The sequence below is a fragment of the Cydia fagiglandana genome, chromosome 5, assembly GCF_963556715.1.
Source record: "Cydia fagiglandana chromosome 5, ilCydFagi1.1, whole genome shotgun sequence".
NCBI lineage: Eukaryota > Metazoa > Arthropoda > Insecta > Lepidoptera > Tortricidae > Cydia > Cydia fagiglandana.
In genome coordinates, this window is record NC_085936.1 from 3,612,661 (window position 1) to 3,629,604 (window position 16,944).

The 16,944-nt window shown below is 40.5% G+C and overlaps 1 protein-coding gene across 1 annotated transcript; it reads right to left on the reverse strand.

The window, feature by feature from the left end:
- Positions 1-10,870: 10,870 nt before the first annotated feature.
- Positions 10,871-12,766, reverse strand: LOC134664267 (oxamate amidohydrolase proenzyme-like). The gene has a single exon (XM_063520813.1). It carries the CDS (start codon positions 12,762-12,764, stop codon positions 11,175-11,177), a length of 1,590 nt encoding a protein of 529 aa, XP_063376883.1. The 5' UTR covers positions 12,765-12,766; the 3' UTR covers positions 10,871-11,174.
- Between the last annotated feature and the right edge of the window lie 4,178 nt (positions 12,767-16,944).

Below are 16,944 nucleotides of genomic sequence, written 5' to 3' on the forward strand. Positions count from 1 at the left end.
GGTACAAGCTTTTATCGCTGACTGTACTTTTCATTCCACAGGCAACTAATACTCATCGAGGCAATTCTAAAAACCTCAAACAAAATTAGGTTGCGTTGTTTCATCACAGAGTTCCTATGGCCACCTCCTGTCTCCATCATCAGACCAGCTCGATGGTACCATAATATTGCATTGTCATCCGATTTATACATGCATGCAAATTTTTAGCTCAATCGGAAACCGGGAAGTGGATCAAATTTAACTTGCAAGGTTTGATTACAGACAACGGTCAGGCCCCAATTTCACATCCGTGACAGGTGCGACGAATTGTAAAATCACTGTTGCTGACGTCACAGGCATCCATGGGCTATGATTACCACTTACCATCGGGCGGGCCGTATTCCTGTTTGCCACCATCATTGTATTATTTAAAAAAACTTTATTATATCGGAAAAAAACAGATATTTCTCCTGCGAAATTTCTGACAATTGTCAAAGATTTAGAAGAATTGTAGGTAATTCTTGACAGGTAATGAGTTATATGTCGGAATTTCGTGACAATTGTAGTGTTTCTTGTGACAATTGTCATAAACTTAGCAAGAGAAATATCTGTTTTTTTCCGATATCATAAAGTTTTTTTTAATAATACAATGATGGTGGCAAACAGGAATACGGCCCGCCCGATGGTAAGTGGTAACCGTAGCCCATGGATGCCTGTGACGTCAGCAACAGTGATTTTACAATTCGTCGCACCTGTCACGTTGGTGAAATAGGGGCCAGGTGAAACTAAATAAAAGCTTGTAACAATAGCATACCTATTGTCGTAAATAGCTATTAGGGTTCATGCATGTGTTAAATTAGTCTTTACGTTTAGGTTGCTATTTTTACTTTTGTATATTATGTTTTACTTTGTGCTCATATATTATGTTCAATGAATTGCGTGGAATGTTTTATATCTAGTTATAAGTCTAGGATTCATGCTCCTTTCATACGTGCTTAATATTGTATCTCTTTATAAGTCTAGGATTCGTGCTCCTTTCATACGTGCTTATAATTAACGAGATTGGCAGAAATAAATAAAACTCACTCTGCATATAATATCCACTAGTTCAGAGATACATATCGCCCGGCCATTCCTATATAAACCCGAGCCATTTGTAGCATATTCAGAGAACTCAGAGAGCTTAACTCTATCACTTGCCTGAACACTCTCCAGTAATTAAAATCAGACATATGTGTTTTTATTTCACACAACACATATACCGGTAAATGGAGGTATAGCGGACTTCGAGACAGCACAGCGGCCAGCGCGTTCCAGCGGCGAGTTTCTACGCTTCACCCAACGAACCCCTTCACTAAAAGTTACAGTCTACACTCCACAGTTTGGTCCTTCTGAAGCCGAATGAAGATAGAAAAACGTACGCGCTGAGTTTCAAGCGACATAGCTTAACTCAGAATCAAGATAGAAAAACGTACGCGCTGAGTTTCAAGCGACATTGCTTAACTCAGACATCAAGAAAGAAACACGTACGCGCTGAGTTTGAAGCGACATTGCTTAACTCAGACGGCAAGAAAGAAACAAGTACGCGCTGAGTTTTAAGCGACATTGCTTGACTCAGACGGCAAGACAGAATAAAGAATGCGCTGGGCCTAGAGGTTCGCTTCGGCTTAGACCCAACCCCAATACCTTTCCGTAACCCATTTACCGGCTTGCCGGTCGGACCGTGCAGCGTCGTAGGTCGTCCTCCGCTCACGTGTCCTGGCAACTTTCGTTGCATGTGTCACATGGTTGATACCCACACACTGCTTTCGAACGTTCTAGGCATAGCACTTTGCCATTGCGGGAGATTCAGTGCCACGAGGGATCCACGCTACGCTTAGGGCACTGACGTTGCGCTCGGTAACGGTCAGTCATAGATATAGGCAGGTCAAGTTAGGGACCCCCGCGTGTGTTAAGTGAAGTGAAGTGGTTCCAGCCAGAAAGATGTCCGAAAAGGAAGCAAGGAGCCTACGACCACGCACCAAGGGCCCGCCTGCGCCCGCAGCCAACATGGACACCCCTACCCCCTCGTCCGGTAAGACTACGTCCGGCGAGACAAATACGTGGAGCAAGGGCACCAGTGGCAACCCGAATACTACCGGTGGAAACGAGTCGGTACACTCGGAAACGTTAGATGCCACGGTAGTAAATCGTAGTAGATTAGGTACGCTAGTGAATAAAGACATCGATGCGCCGCCATCGCCGTCGCGGGCGCCGTCTAATCGCGATTCGCATAGGAGTCGCAAATCGGTTAGGGAACGCGATAATCAATTGGCCGTGCTAATGGCCGAGCTCGAGGTTCGTAAAGCCCGTCTAGCCGTTGCTAAGACAGAGTCCGACACTGCAAATGTACGGCTGCAGATTGCGCAATTGAAGGCGCAGTCTGTCGGCAGCAGTGACGCGACCGTCGAAGCTACTAAGACAAAGTCCGACACTGCAAATTTACGGCTGCAGGTTGCGCAACTGAAGGCGCAGTCTGTCGGCAGCAGTGACGCGACCGTCGAAGAACGGACTAGAAGTTGGGTAGAACAACAAGCTAGGTTACAGCACGAGATCGCAAAGGAAAACGTTAAAATCCCGCCGCCGAAAGAGACCGCGCAAACGCAACCGCCGCCGCGTGCAGCCGTCGATCGGGCTAGCAGACCACCCCCGCGCATTGTAGCGGTACCGCACGGTACCTACGCGCCAATGTACCATAAACCGCCGGAATTGCCTACATTCGGCGGAGATATCACCGAGTGGATATCATTTAGGGCAGAGTTCGAAGATACGTCGCCCATGTTTAGTGTCGTCAATAACGTCAGTCGGATTAGGCGCGCACTTAAGGGCGAAGCTCGGACGGCCGTAAAATCAATAATGTACACGGTTCAGGATCCGTACGAGTTAATGGAAGCGCTGGAACGGCAGTTCGGCGACCCTGAGGAGATTGTTCTTACGGAAATTCATAACGTTAAACGCATGCCGCGTTTATCCGAAAACAATTCTAATATAACCTCATTCGCCGCGCATGTAGCGAATGCCGTCGCCACCATTAGATCCTTGCGTCAAGAGAAATACTTGCACGCGCCTGAGCTCGTGAATAAAATCGTGGATAAGTTGAATCTGATAGTGCGCTATGAATGGGCCAAATACAGGCAGTCTAACGTAGAATCACCCGGGTTAGTTGCGATTTCCGAGTTTCTTAACGAAATTAGCGCTGCGGCCAAGCGCATAAACCGACATAAGCCGTCTAACAGGTCACGGAATGCAGTGAGCGCGGTTTCCTCTGTGCGCGAACCGAGAAGATCGAGCCAAGCTCTCTCTGGGTCTCGCGCCCCCGCGTTCTACCGTGACACGTCTGATGAATCACGGAATTCAGGGAGTGCGGTTTCCTCTGTGCGCGAACCGAGAAGATCGAGCCGAGCTCTCTCTGGGTCTCGCGCCCCCGCATTCTACCGTGATACGTCTAGTAGATCGCGAAATGAACGAAGCGCGGTTTCCTCTGTGCGCGGGCCCAGTCAATCGAGCAGCGCTCTCACTGGGTCCCGCGCCCCCGCGTCCTTTCGCGACTATAGTTCGGATTCGGAGTCAGATTCCCACGAATCATACACACGTGATACGAGAAATAGATCGCGTTCTAATAAATCGACTATAGCTCAAGTAAAGCACCGCGATGGTAATTTAAAGAAAAAGCCAGCGTCAACCAGAGCTCAGCCCAGGCAGCAGACATCGTCTGTCTCTGTCTCGCGCGATGCGTGCGCCATATGTAAGAACGGCAAAGAACACAAAGTTAGTGAGTGTTCGAAATTTCTAGCCGCGACTATATCTGAGCGATGGGACTTGGCAAAGGGTGCTAAATTGTGCTGTAAATGTTTAGGCGCGGGTCACCCTAAGCCTTATGGGTGCCAATATGTCGCGTGTGGCATGAATCAATGCGAAGCCGGACATAATAAACTATTACACGGTCGAAACGCGGCCGCGTCCGCGAGCGGTAATAGAGTCCCGGCAGCACCTGCAGTACTCAATGTTAGACTGCCGCAGACGTGTCACAAAGTCATGCCTGTAGAGGTGTCGGAACCGTTAGGTACCGTCCAAACCCTCGCGCCACTTGACGAAGGCGCGACAATGACTTTGACGCTACACGAAACTGCGGACAAAATCGCGCCCGCGGTACAATTGGTTGGGCACGCAAAGCCTAATACCGCGGACGACGAGGCCTTACAACTTGTGAAACGGCATTCTGAGGTAGAATCATTAGGCGTTTCGCAGAAGTTACCTAGGGCCGACCCCCACCAACGTGCGCTAGATTTACTAGAAGCCACCTGCGAAAAGATACCGGGGGAGCAAAGGTATCGCTCGGGCTTACTTTGGCGGTCAAATGACGAGAAACTCCCCAATAACCAAGCGCAAGCATTGCAACGGCCGTACAGTCTAGAACGAAAGCTAGACCACGATGCGAAACTTAAAGCCGAATATGCAAAGTGTATGTTGCTTGACAAAGGTTACGCGGAGAAAATAGACTCGCCACCGCCCCCCGAGGCACCCCGGACGTGGCCTCTGGCGCATTTCCCAACTTTTCACCCGCAACGCGGCAAAATGCGATTAGTTTGGGACACGGCCGCCACAGCTTGCGAACGTTCGCTTAACAGCGCGCTGTTGGCTGGCCCCGACCTGTTAAAGTCACTTTTTGGCGTATTAATGCGCTTCCGCGAAAGTAAAATCGCGGTGTTAGCCGACGTCAAACAGATGTTTTTACAGATCGAAATAATAGAGCAAGATCGCGATATGTTGCGTTTCGTTTGGCGGACAGGGATCGATTGGGACAGGCCTATATCCGTCTCACTCGCACCCGCGTGGCGATCGTTCATTAATAATGTACGGTTAGTTCGCGCCACCGCTGGTAGTCTGGTTGCCGCCGAGGTTTTCAAAGCCGTATTGCTCGCTAAGAAAACGTGAAGAGACTGCATGAAGGTGACGTAGTCATCATTGCGGACAGCTCCATGCCACGAGGAACGTGGCCCAGAGGCGTAATCGCCCAGCTATTTCCTGGCCCAGATGGTCATGTGAGAGTGGCCATTGTTCGCACACGCGCAGGTGACGTCCGCCGCCCAGTTTCTAGACTCATCCCCATTTACTCCGCGCATAAAGACGGTGTTAACACACGTGGGGGAGACTGTCGTAAATAGCTATTAGGGTTCATGCATGTGTTAAATTAGTCTTTACGTTTAGGTTGCTATTTTTACTTTTGTATATTATGTTTTACTTTGTGCTCATATATTATGTTCAATGAATTGCGTGGAATGTTTTATATCTAGTTATAAGTCTAGGATTCATGCTCCTTTCATACGTGCTTAATATTGTATCTATTTATAAGTCTAGGATTCGTGCTCCTTTCATACGTGCTTATAATTAACGAGATTGGCAGAAATAAATAAAACTCACTCTGCATATAATATCCACTAGTTCAGAGATACATATCGCCCGGCCATTCCTATATAAACCCGAGCCATTTGTAGCATATTCAGAGAACTCAGAGAGCTTAACTCTATCACTTGCCTGAACACTCTCCAGTAATTAAAATCAGACATATGTGTTTTTATTTCACACAACACATATACCGGTAAATGGAGGTATAGCGGACTTCGAGACAGCACAGCGGCCAGCGCGTTCCAGCGGCGAGTTTCTACGCTTCACCCAACGAACCCCTTCACTAAAAGTTACAGTCTACACTCCACACCTATAGATAAGTTTTGCAGGACACAAATGCGAAACAAAGATGTGGCCTATCACGTATTATACTTTTAAAAACTATATTATTTCCAAAGACAATGATTGGCCGAAAATCATTTACATTAAATGATAACTCTCTGATACTGCAAAATTGCATCTCTAAAATTTTATTACATGAATGGCACATAAATGGTTTCAAGAACTGCAAAATCTAACGAGTAAAGCCTCTTATTCTATGTAAAATAGTGTAGGTAAGTACATTTCTCTCCCAGAGTGATTAGGGTACGAAGCGTCCAGGCATACCGTGAATAAGTGATGGCTAATCTTACTTTTCCCTTTTTAGAAAAACTCCTTTGTGGTATAGCGTAATTAAGGTACGGCAGGGGCTTAAAAAGGTTTATCAGTGTTTCGTACAGGTAATGTATGTAGCTTGAGCGGGGAAATGTTAGTTTTTGTTTTATTTAAGGGTCTAAGTTCAATTGATAATTACACTGAGAATGCATATGTGTCGATAAAAGCCATGGGTAAAAGCTTAGAGTCAAACCAAGAATAGTCTGCAGCGGATTTCATAGCCCATGCAGAGAAAGTCTTATTTTAAACGTCAAACTTCTAATGAAATTATGACGTAAAAATGACACTTGCACTGCGTGGGCTATCAAATCCGCTGTAATTAGAGTCGGACCAAAAATAGTCTACAGGTAGACTATTTTTGGTCCGACTCTAATTAGTTTAGTTAGGAAATTGGTAAATGACTTGTTTTTTGCAGTTCTCGATTTAAATTAAACATTTTAGAATAATTTCGAACGTAACCTAGGTAACAGTAGAAAGTTTAATTTATGAGTTTTATGACCCATTTGTACCTTCTCACAGTGACAATAGTAGATATGAGGTCTCTAACGACTTCCATATAGATCAAAGAGTAAAGTAAGTATATAGGTATATGTATGATATAGATTGTCACTGTGACAAGGTACGAAGTGGGTCATAAAGTAATAATTTCGACCGTAACGTACGTAACATCAATCAAAAATTATGGCGACTACAGATTGGAATTGTATTTTTAGGGTTCCGTACCCAAAGGGTAAAACGGGACCCTATTACTAAGACTCCGCTGTCCGTCCGTCCGTCCTCCGTCTGTCTGTCACCAGGCTGTATCTCACGAACCGTGATAGCTAGACAGTTGAAATTTTCACAGATGATGTATTTCTGTTGCCGCTATAACAACAAATACTAAAAACAGAATAAAATAAAGATTTAAGTGGGGCTCCCATACAACAAACGTGATTTTTGACCGTAGTTAAGCAACGTCGGGCGGGGTCAGTACTTGGATGGGTGACCGTATTTTTTTTTGCCTTTTTTTGCATTATGGTACGGAACCCTTCGTACGCGAGTCCGACTCGCACTTGTCCGGTTTTTTTATTTATTTACTTTAGACGATTGGATTGGGTGAATAAGCGATGCGAATGTCAATTAGGACGTCTATTCGAGTTCAATATACTTTGATTGACCGCGCGTCCATGTAAGTAAAATTCTGGCGACCTTGCAATAATTGCGTAATCGCGTTGTATTAGGACGACCCCTTACCTACAGCTCATACATGATGGCTCCTCTACACGGCCAACGCCGGCCTCTCCAAGGGACGCATTTATGCGTACAGCAAGTGATATTGCTATCTCATTCTACCGCATGGCTGCGTCCCTTGGAGTGGCCGGCGTTGGCCCATCGTGTAGAAGAGCCATGACATATATGCTTAGAGCATTTAGTAACTGGAGACGTCATGGCTGTCATTTTCTGTTACAAAACAGTCTGCAGAAGTTTGCACAATTGTGCAAGTTTTTCGGCATCAGAGGGGTAATAAGACTAATAAGCTCTTAAAAGTCGACTCCAGTCATTAAATGCTCTACATAAACAGATGTTATAAGATTTTCTAAATGCCTAATCGATATTTGTAAATCAGTACGGATATGATGGTCGCTCTTGTCTACATGACAGCGTGATAAAACGGTGTCCGTCACTTTCTATCGCACGATGTTAAAATGTGACAGTTGTATCACGTGGCAGTGAATTGTATCACGTGGATAAAGATGGATAAAGCGAGCCATAATAGGCACGCTGAACTTGATTGGTTGTTGATATGTATATGGACATGACACAAACTGCAGTACATCTCACGTGCGCCAATTCCAGGGTATCTTAACTGAGTTTTGTTTTTCTAAATATTTTGATATTTAAATAATTAACACACAATCTCACTGCCCTTTAAACATTCATTCTAAAGTTGACGTTCCATTGCCAACGACAGCTCCAACGACCGTCGCGACGTTACTGTCAATTGGGATTGACATCCATTTTACTATGCAAATCGACAGTATAATTATAACACCAAAGTCGCCACGGCATGCGGCAGTTCAGCTGTCGTTGGAAACGGAACGTCACCTTAAAAAACAACAAAGAATCTGCAAAGAAAGTTAATTCAAACTGCCATATTTCCAACTCTTATTAAACTCGAGAACGGCCATCCAAGTCAACTCCCGTTTGAGCTTCGTATAAAAAGCAATAAATCTAATTTGTCCCTGGTCACACTAATGCAAACGAATGGTCCAAACAGTAGACTCAGCGAAATTAAACCGGATAATGAAGTGGCGGCATTTGTCTCAATTTGCGGATAAAACTCACTATATTAGATACGTATTAAGTTGTTCGGAAAGTTTGGGGACGGCTGTTGTTAGTTGCGGATTGTTTGACAGTTTGGGAATCGGTTTTGGGGAGTTAAATATTTGGGGCGGTATGGTTAATATCTTTCGGTACAACATACACTACAGGCAAACTCGATGGGCTAACAAACTATCTCTATGTCAAATTTCATCTAAATTTAAGTGTAATGAGGTATCAGATAGACAGACAGACAGACACACTTTCGCATTTATAATATTAAGTATGGATTGGTACACATACTACAAACATTGCCAGCTAAATAAAAACTTGTAAAAAATTGACATAAACCTTGCACGGATATGGCAATACAGTATAATTGGGAAGGTAGGCTGGAATTAAAAATGATTAATTTAATGAGCGCATTATTTAAAATTCAACAGATGGCTCATTATGGTCGCGGTTTCTGGAATTTATGCTTTTTGCTCTGTGTTCGCACTTCCATTTTAAATTTTACCCATTCGTTACTTTTAGAGGTATAAAACTGTTATGTACAGTCACCTGCAATAATATGTTACTGTTTGAAGCCCGCAAAAATATGTGACACGCTCTTATGGCTCTACAAATAAGACCCTGTCAGATATTTTTGCGGCCTTCGAAGAATAACATATTATTGCAGGTGACTGTACCTACCCCTAGTGTAAATTTCATTCGAAAGCGTGACGTGACGTACGCGTTTGCGTTAAGTGTCATTTTGTATGGGATTTTGAGTTTCCAAAATGTCCCGCTTGGCGCGCTGTTCAAAATCCCATACAAAAACAGACATAACACAAACGCGAAGGCCCGTCACGCTATCAAATGTAATTTACACTAGGATTCAGCTTTACAGGAATATATACTATGATTTTAATTTAACGACTTGTATCCAGATGGAATCGCAGAAAGAAACTAGTTTGTAAATAAATATTTTAGATGACTTTTAATTATTTTTACTTAAATGTGAGTAAGTAATCATATCTAGGTAGGTATATAAATGAACGGACAGTAGGCAAGCTATCGGTGAATGGTCGTGAATAATTTATTTTATTTTTATTGATAAATATGTTTACATGATATACAGCAACCCAGGAGCGGTCATTAAACTTAACAATAACAACATAAAGATATAACCGATAGAGTTAAAAAAATTACTTAGTATTTTATTGAATCACGAGTACCTATATATGTGACGTCCCACGAGTAAAGGTACCTTATGGCGGTTGGTGCTTACGCTATTATTAACGCCGCTCCAATATTATTGCGGCGCTATGCGACGTAAGCGCCAGCCGCCATAGGGTACTTTTGCCGTGGAACGTCACATATTTTGTTGCTCCAATATATTTACTATGCATATCATTTACAAAAGACCTTCTTGCAAGATCGACTGCATGGTGCATGCACATATATAGATGGTCAAGCAAATCTTGTCAGTAGAAAATGGCGCGAAATTCAAAATTTCTATGAGACGATTATCGGGATTATCCCTTCGCGCCTACATTTATCAAATTTGCCGCCTTTTTTACTGACAAGATCTGCTTCACTAACTATAGGTACACACACGTGCCGTGTATACATTTCGCATAATTATTATGTATATGTATACATACATAATAATACATACATATGTATGTATAAGTATACCTAAGCTGCCTGTAATAGTTTCTTTTGAACACAATAATTAACAAATATTGTCTTGCCGAAATAGAATATGGAAAATAAATCATTATTTGATTCTAAAGTCACCTGTCCCAAAAATCCCTATAGTTATTTACAGACCATTGTTCAACAAAAACAAATGACGGCTCAACAATCGGACGCCATGTTATAATCGCTCATGTGATATGATTCCAAAATGGCGGATTTTGATTTACACCCCCTCCGGTTCTTTGTTCGTTCCGTTATCTTTCCAATAAACGTGAAATATTGGCGGCCAGTGCTCAGGAAGCTATGATGGTATATATCAAAAAGATTGTCTAATTTAAAATCGTTCGTACAGTTTTAATTTTTATTCCATTTCATTTCTAGTGGGAGTTCGGGAGATTCCGCTCGGTGGCTACGTGCTTTATCGGGTTTTAAATGTCGGAATTAATTTGAGAAAAGGTATATATGCGCTTTAGTTAAACAAAACGGAATACTTTCGACTTCTTGAATTTCGAAGCAATTAAAATGACCTAATTAGTCTTTGGTACTTACCCACCCCTTATAAAACAAAGTCCCCTGCCGCGTCTGTCTGTTTGGGCGTTTGTTTGTATGTTCGCGATAAACTCAAAAACTACTGAATGGATTTGGATGCGGTTTTCACCTATGAATAAAGTGATTCTTGAGGAAGGTTTAGGTGTTTAATTTGTTAACCCGAGCGAAGCCGGGGCGGGTCGTTAGTTTATTAATAAAATAATAATTAATTTAAAGCCTAAATGTACCCTTAACATGGGCCACGTTATTTTTATAATTAGAAACACAGTAACTAACAATTAATAATCTATGTATAAGAATAATTTCGTAAAAAAACAGTCTCTAAATAATTTTTCATTCTCTAAACATTTAGACTCTAAATAATCCTCATCAGCCAGGCATAACTTAAGTACTAAGAAATAGCTTAGCTAAAATGTATAACTTTCCTTAAGTTAAGCTTAAAATGGTTACCCAAAAAAACTACTTAACCACAGTAGTAGTTAGTTATAACGAATAGTTATACAACAGTAACTTCTACATTTTAGAAGTCCTTAAACATAAATAATCAAAAACTTAGTCACAGTTTAAAAACCAGCGGCATTACCATCAGATCTCGGATCCCCGGCTCCCTCAAACATTCCATTAGAGTGCCTTACCAGTGCTCCAGCTTGCCCCACATCCTCACTAAATGACGGCAAAAGAACAACGTCATGACCTCTTTTCCTCAAGTACTCCACAGTAGCATTGCTGAATCTATCTTCGAGAAGCAGTCGGTCGTGCATATCCCCAACTGTTCTACCGTACACCCAACGGGGACTTGACACAGATTTCTGAAGGCCAAGACCTTGAACCACGTATCTATGAAAGATAGCGGCTTGGGTTTGAGGTTGGCCGTCCCCTCCACGCGTTCCGTACACCATCACCCTTCCATCATGAAGCTTAGCTGCAGCAGGGTTCAATGTATGATACGGCTTCTTACCAGGCTTTAGAGCCCTTAAATGATCTTGATTTAAGACAAAGGCCGTGCCCCGGTTATGCAAACTGATACCAGTTTGAGGCAAAACTATGCCACTACCAAAGTGATGATAGATGCTTTGTATAAATGAAACTGAGAAACCTCGATTATCCATTACGCCCATCCAGATTGTATCTCCAGTAACTTTTCCAGATCCAGAAGAAGATGCCATATCTGGGTTAATGTTCTTTACCATATTTTCAATTATTTTGTCAGACAACAAACTTTGCGGATTGGAAACATTCATATATTTTGGATCGGTTAAGTATTGGTCTCTCAGTTTGAAAGCTTGTTTGGTGGCTTCAACTGTTGCATGTATAAACTGTCCTTCATCTTTACCATCAATATTTAACTTGTCCAACATTCCTAATATGGCCAAAGATACAGTACCTTGAGTTGGGGGTGGAAGATTATACAAGTCACCTTTCTTATGTGGCATTCGTAATGGAATCCTCCTAACAGCCGTATAATTTGCAAGATCATCTTTTGTTATAGCCATGTTTAGAGCCGCCATGTCTTCTGCTATTAAGTCTGCTACTATTCCGTGGTAAAAACTGTTCAATCCTTGCTCAGACAAGTTTCTCAAAGTACCCGCAAGTTTTTTCTGATACAATTTTTCACCTTCTTTCAGTATTATACCGTTAGGTAGAAATATTTCTTTAAACGTCTCCGAGTTGTCATCAAAGTTATTTACTTTTATTAAAGCATTATTCAGAGATCCAGAAACGGGAAATCCATCTTCTGCGTACCTTATAGCATCAGCTAAAAGTCGAGATACTGACATGTTTTGGTATCCACATTCTCTTACGTAATTTAAAGCTTCTTGCCAGCCTCCTATAGTTCCTGGGACGGTCAGGGCTGATTTAACACCTCTAAAGGGTATAGTCTTCTCTCCTGCTAAGAAATCTACATTAGCCAAGCTGCCAGCTGCCCCACAAGCTTCAATAACCACCGGGTCGCTATGTGGTGGTACAATCAGCCAGAAACCATCTCCTCCAATGCTGTTCATGTGTGGATAGACTACGGCGATGGTCGCAGCAGCAGCCACCATGGCTTCCATAGCGGTACCGCCTTCTCTGAGGATGGCGAGGGCAGTTTGGGTGGCGAGGTGGTGGGGCGTTACCACCATACCTTGAGGGGCCATGATACTTCTCTCCATGATGTAATGATTTCTGGAACAATTAAATAAAAATATTTATATACTCATGACATAGCACCCGTACGTACACCGCATGCCGCAGTGCGGTGTGAAATTAAATAACCCCTAATCAATAGATAGATAGATATTATTTATTTCTGATTGAAAATTTACATATATTCCTTAAAAATAGCAGAAATTCACTAAAAGATCGTCAAGTGTATACAAACAAAATTGAAAGAATAATAGTAAATTATAAATCAATAATGTCAAAAATAAAATAGAAATCAAATTAAAATGTTGTAAAAATTAACTAAAATCTAAAACTATTTGGTATATAATAATACTAGGGCTTCCCTAGGTAATATAATGTCAAGTTCCATAAATAAAATGTCAAAAATCAACACAAAAATAATTGCATATAAAGGTCTCTTCCGTATACATCATTTCAGCCTATATACGTCCCACTGCTGAGCACAGGCCTCCTCTCATGCGCGAGAGGGCTTGGGCTATAGTCCCCACGCTAGCCCAATGCAGATTGGGGACTTAGGTAAAGGGCCCCTGTTTCGGCAGGTTAAGGCTCTTGAGAGTGAGTTGAGAGTTTGTGTATTTTTTTTTAATATTACTAAGCATATCAATACCTTGAAAGCTTTTGAATATGTTATATTAGTTCTTTGTTAATAATTTAATGTATAAACTGTAGGGTTTTAGTTGAACCTCTTTGTTATATGAATTTTTTCGTGAACCTCTTATTTGGCTCCCATTTCGTGATACAAATTTAGGTCAGCTCCTAAATTCGTGAATTCGTGTCCCCTGTTTCGGCATAAAGTTTTCTTAGAGTAATTGGTGATAAATTGATAATTTGCTGATAATCATTTTAAATATTTAACGGTCTTACCTACTTACGAATAATTGTAAGGTCAAATTAAAAATAATAATAAAAAAAATGTTAAATTGAGATCTAGCTTAAAGTTTTTTGTACTCGTCGACTTTAATGGTTGAATTAAGACTTAGGTAAACCATATGGGTACTTTAATACTTGATTAAAAGTCAAACTATTTAATTTAAATAAAAAATAAAAAAATAAAATTAAAAAAATAAAAAATAATTAAAAATAATAATTATTTACAAAAAATAATTTACTATCTTATACGTTAAAAATAAACATACACAAAATAAATCAAATTTCAATAATAAATAAAACTGTGCTAGTAGTTAATATGAGAATATACGTGGAACATACCTTAAAATTTTTAACTCGGGTCACATTCAAACTCGTTTTATGAGAATTCTAGTGAAAAAAACATATACCGAATTTCGCTCATACGAAACTTCATGAAATACATTAATTGCTTTCTAATTTATTTTTTTAATTATCTATGTTGTTATATTTAAAAACAAGCACTCAAAATGTATCTAGAAAATCCTTGATTCGTTAGTGGCACGAAATAGGAGACACACGTAAGATAAAATGACCGCTATTTCGTGAGTCGATTTATTGCAATTTTAAGTGCATCTATGCATATATTCAATCTTTTTTCTTATCAAATCAATTACTAAGGAACCCACAGAAACACTCCCAAAAACTTTTATTCGAATGGGTTTAGCTTTTCCTTCCTATAAGCTTAACAAGTGAGAGCGCGCACCTTACGCCTAAAAAAAGTGCACGCATACAACACAGCTATTCGCGGCCGTCTAACAGTTTCGACCGTCGTATTACTCTTAGTTTAATCACTAAAATATTGGTTATCATTTTATTGAAGAGATTAAATAATACAGATTTTTTTCATATGTATAATTTGAATAAAAGATATTTGAATTCCTTATTATTTGCGCCAGAAAAAAAACTAACGAAATAACGTACTAACACGAACTTGGGGCCGTTTACCTTTCACATACACCTTTGAATTTCTTCGCAGATGTATGCAGGTTTCCTCACGATATTTTCCTTCACCGAAAAGCTAGTGGTAAATATCAAATGATATTTCGTACATAAGTTCCGAAAAACTCATTGGTACGAGCCGGGATTTGAACCCGCGACCTCCGGATTGAAAGTCGGGCGTCATATCCACTCGGCCACCACTGCTTCTCTTCCGTATACGCCGACTATGAAATACATGTATGTACTTCCATCCAGTTTTCTCAATAAGAATAATAAGAATAATATAGTAAGCGCTTACCATCGGACGGGTTATAAATGTAATAATAAAATTATCCTAGTTGTTTTATGGGTTATCCTCAAAACCAGTGCCTTTTACAAAAATATATTATTAAGAAAAAATATTGCTGCTTCTGGTATAAAGCCCGTGTAAAATACTAGATTCTTCGGAAATTCCCAACACAAGAGCTGAAATCTCCGGGTGCATGTTTCATAATATAAATTTTAACGTTCCGATAGCTTCTAAGCCGGTCCATCATAAATATGGCTAGAGGGTTGTAACAAAAATTACACTCGGGAGGGTTCCGCCCCATAAAATGTATGGAAGAATACGTTTCACTTAGATTAAAATGTTGGTGTACTTAGATAAATTAAAGTGCCTCGACGTGTGAGCTTGTTGGGAGAATTATGAAGATTTTATAAAGAAATGGGTTAACTGTTTGCTCTTGTAATTGGGACTATGTGGGGAGGATTCTATTAAGTTGATATTTATCTGTAAAAGACTTCGTCAACAAGAAATTGGGTCCGTCAAAGCTAACGTTGCACTGAGTTGAATAAAACAGAGGGGGTGTTATTATAATCGTCATGTTTTCATAGTACCTATGTATAGTAGTAACATTAATGACGACATTTTTATATTTTGTCATTACAAATGGCATGGAAAAATTAGCTTGGTCCGACTCTACTAAGATTAAAAGTCAAAGATTAGTGAAAACTGAGCCTCTAGGTATCATTGCAATTTATTGTCGAATTTAAACTGTTGTGAGACATACTAACACTGAAGGAAGGAGACCTAGGCTCTCCGAAACATGTCGCTCGAGTGACTAAAAACAAGTGAGTCTAAACCGTAAAATTATTCAATGCAATTTATTGTGATTGCATGTTGTACAGTCAGCTGCAGATTTAAAGTACAAACTGCATGCCAACTTGTACAATATGCAGGGGGTACTTTATCTACCGGTCTAAATTGACATATCTTTCTAGTTGACAATACTTATTACTATCATAATTACTTATTACTATCGTAATTAAAAAGAATATAAAACCTATCGACTATCGTAATATTCTTTCAATATGCTTTAAACAATCATACTAATTAGTACAACTTGCGCTATTTCTGAAGCTAAACCTCGATTGAACAACCCTAAACTATTCTCTCATATCTCAAAACCAACTTTTCATAAAAAGGACGTATTTCCAATGCGAAGCTTGTTCAAAAACCAATCTAATATGGAATAACATACGGTCTACTTTCCAAATAAAATTATCAAAGGAATATTTTGCTCATCCTCACATACACAGCAACTATTAACTGTCCATCGGTGGACCTTATGCCTTTTGTAATAAGGTTTACGAACTGTCAGTTAACATGGGCTAGGGTACATGTATTAGTAAAGGGATAGTTGTATCAATATCAATATCTGGTCATATAAACTTGTTTACGAGTCCATTTTAAGGGAATTATACTGTAGGGCTGTCCCTTCCTAAATTGATTAAGGGCCAAAGGGCAGGGTAATCAATCATGGGGTAATTTTATTATGAGTGTAACTTTTTAATGTTTTTTATGAGGAGTTCTTGACGATTCGCTGAATTGTGACGATAAAACCGTTTGACGTTATTGTTTACGGGTCCTTATAAAAACTGTTTTATGTGTGAAGTTTAGAACCGTAATATCTACTGAATGAAAGCATATCAAGAAACTTTGTTAAACGTAGTAGAGGTGTACTTGTTTCAAACTTAGAAGATATAACCAAAAGGAGTAGCCATTAACAGGCGTTCCACTCTGTCGAAAATAGGCGGCCAATGGTCACCATGTATGGACTGACGTTTATCTGACATGGCTATTTTTACGTCACGTAGGTATACATTTGACGTGCCCCTCCCCCGCAAAAATCGGTAGACATCTTTGTACCGAAAATTACAGACAAGGCGTCTCCGGTTATATCCTCTAAAGGGGCCCACTGATTAACAGTCCGCCGGACGGTATCGGCCTATCAGTTAGAATAAAATTTTGACAGTTCCGAACAACTGACAGGCCGATAC

Bases quoted from the DNA above. Each gene is read 5' to 3' on its own strand.
- LOC134664267 (XM_063520813.1), bottom strand. From the start codon at position 12,764: ATGGAGAGAAGTATCATGGCCCCTCAAGGTATGGTGGTAACGCCCCAC.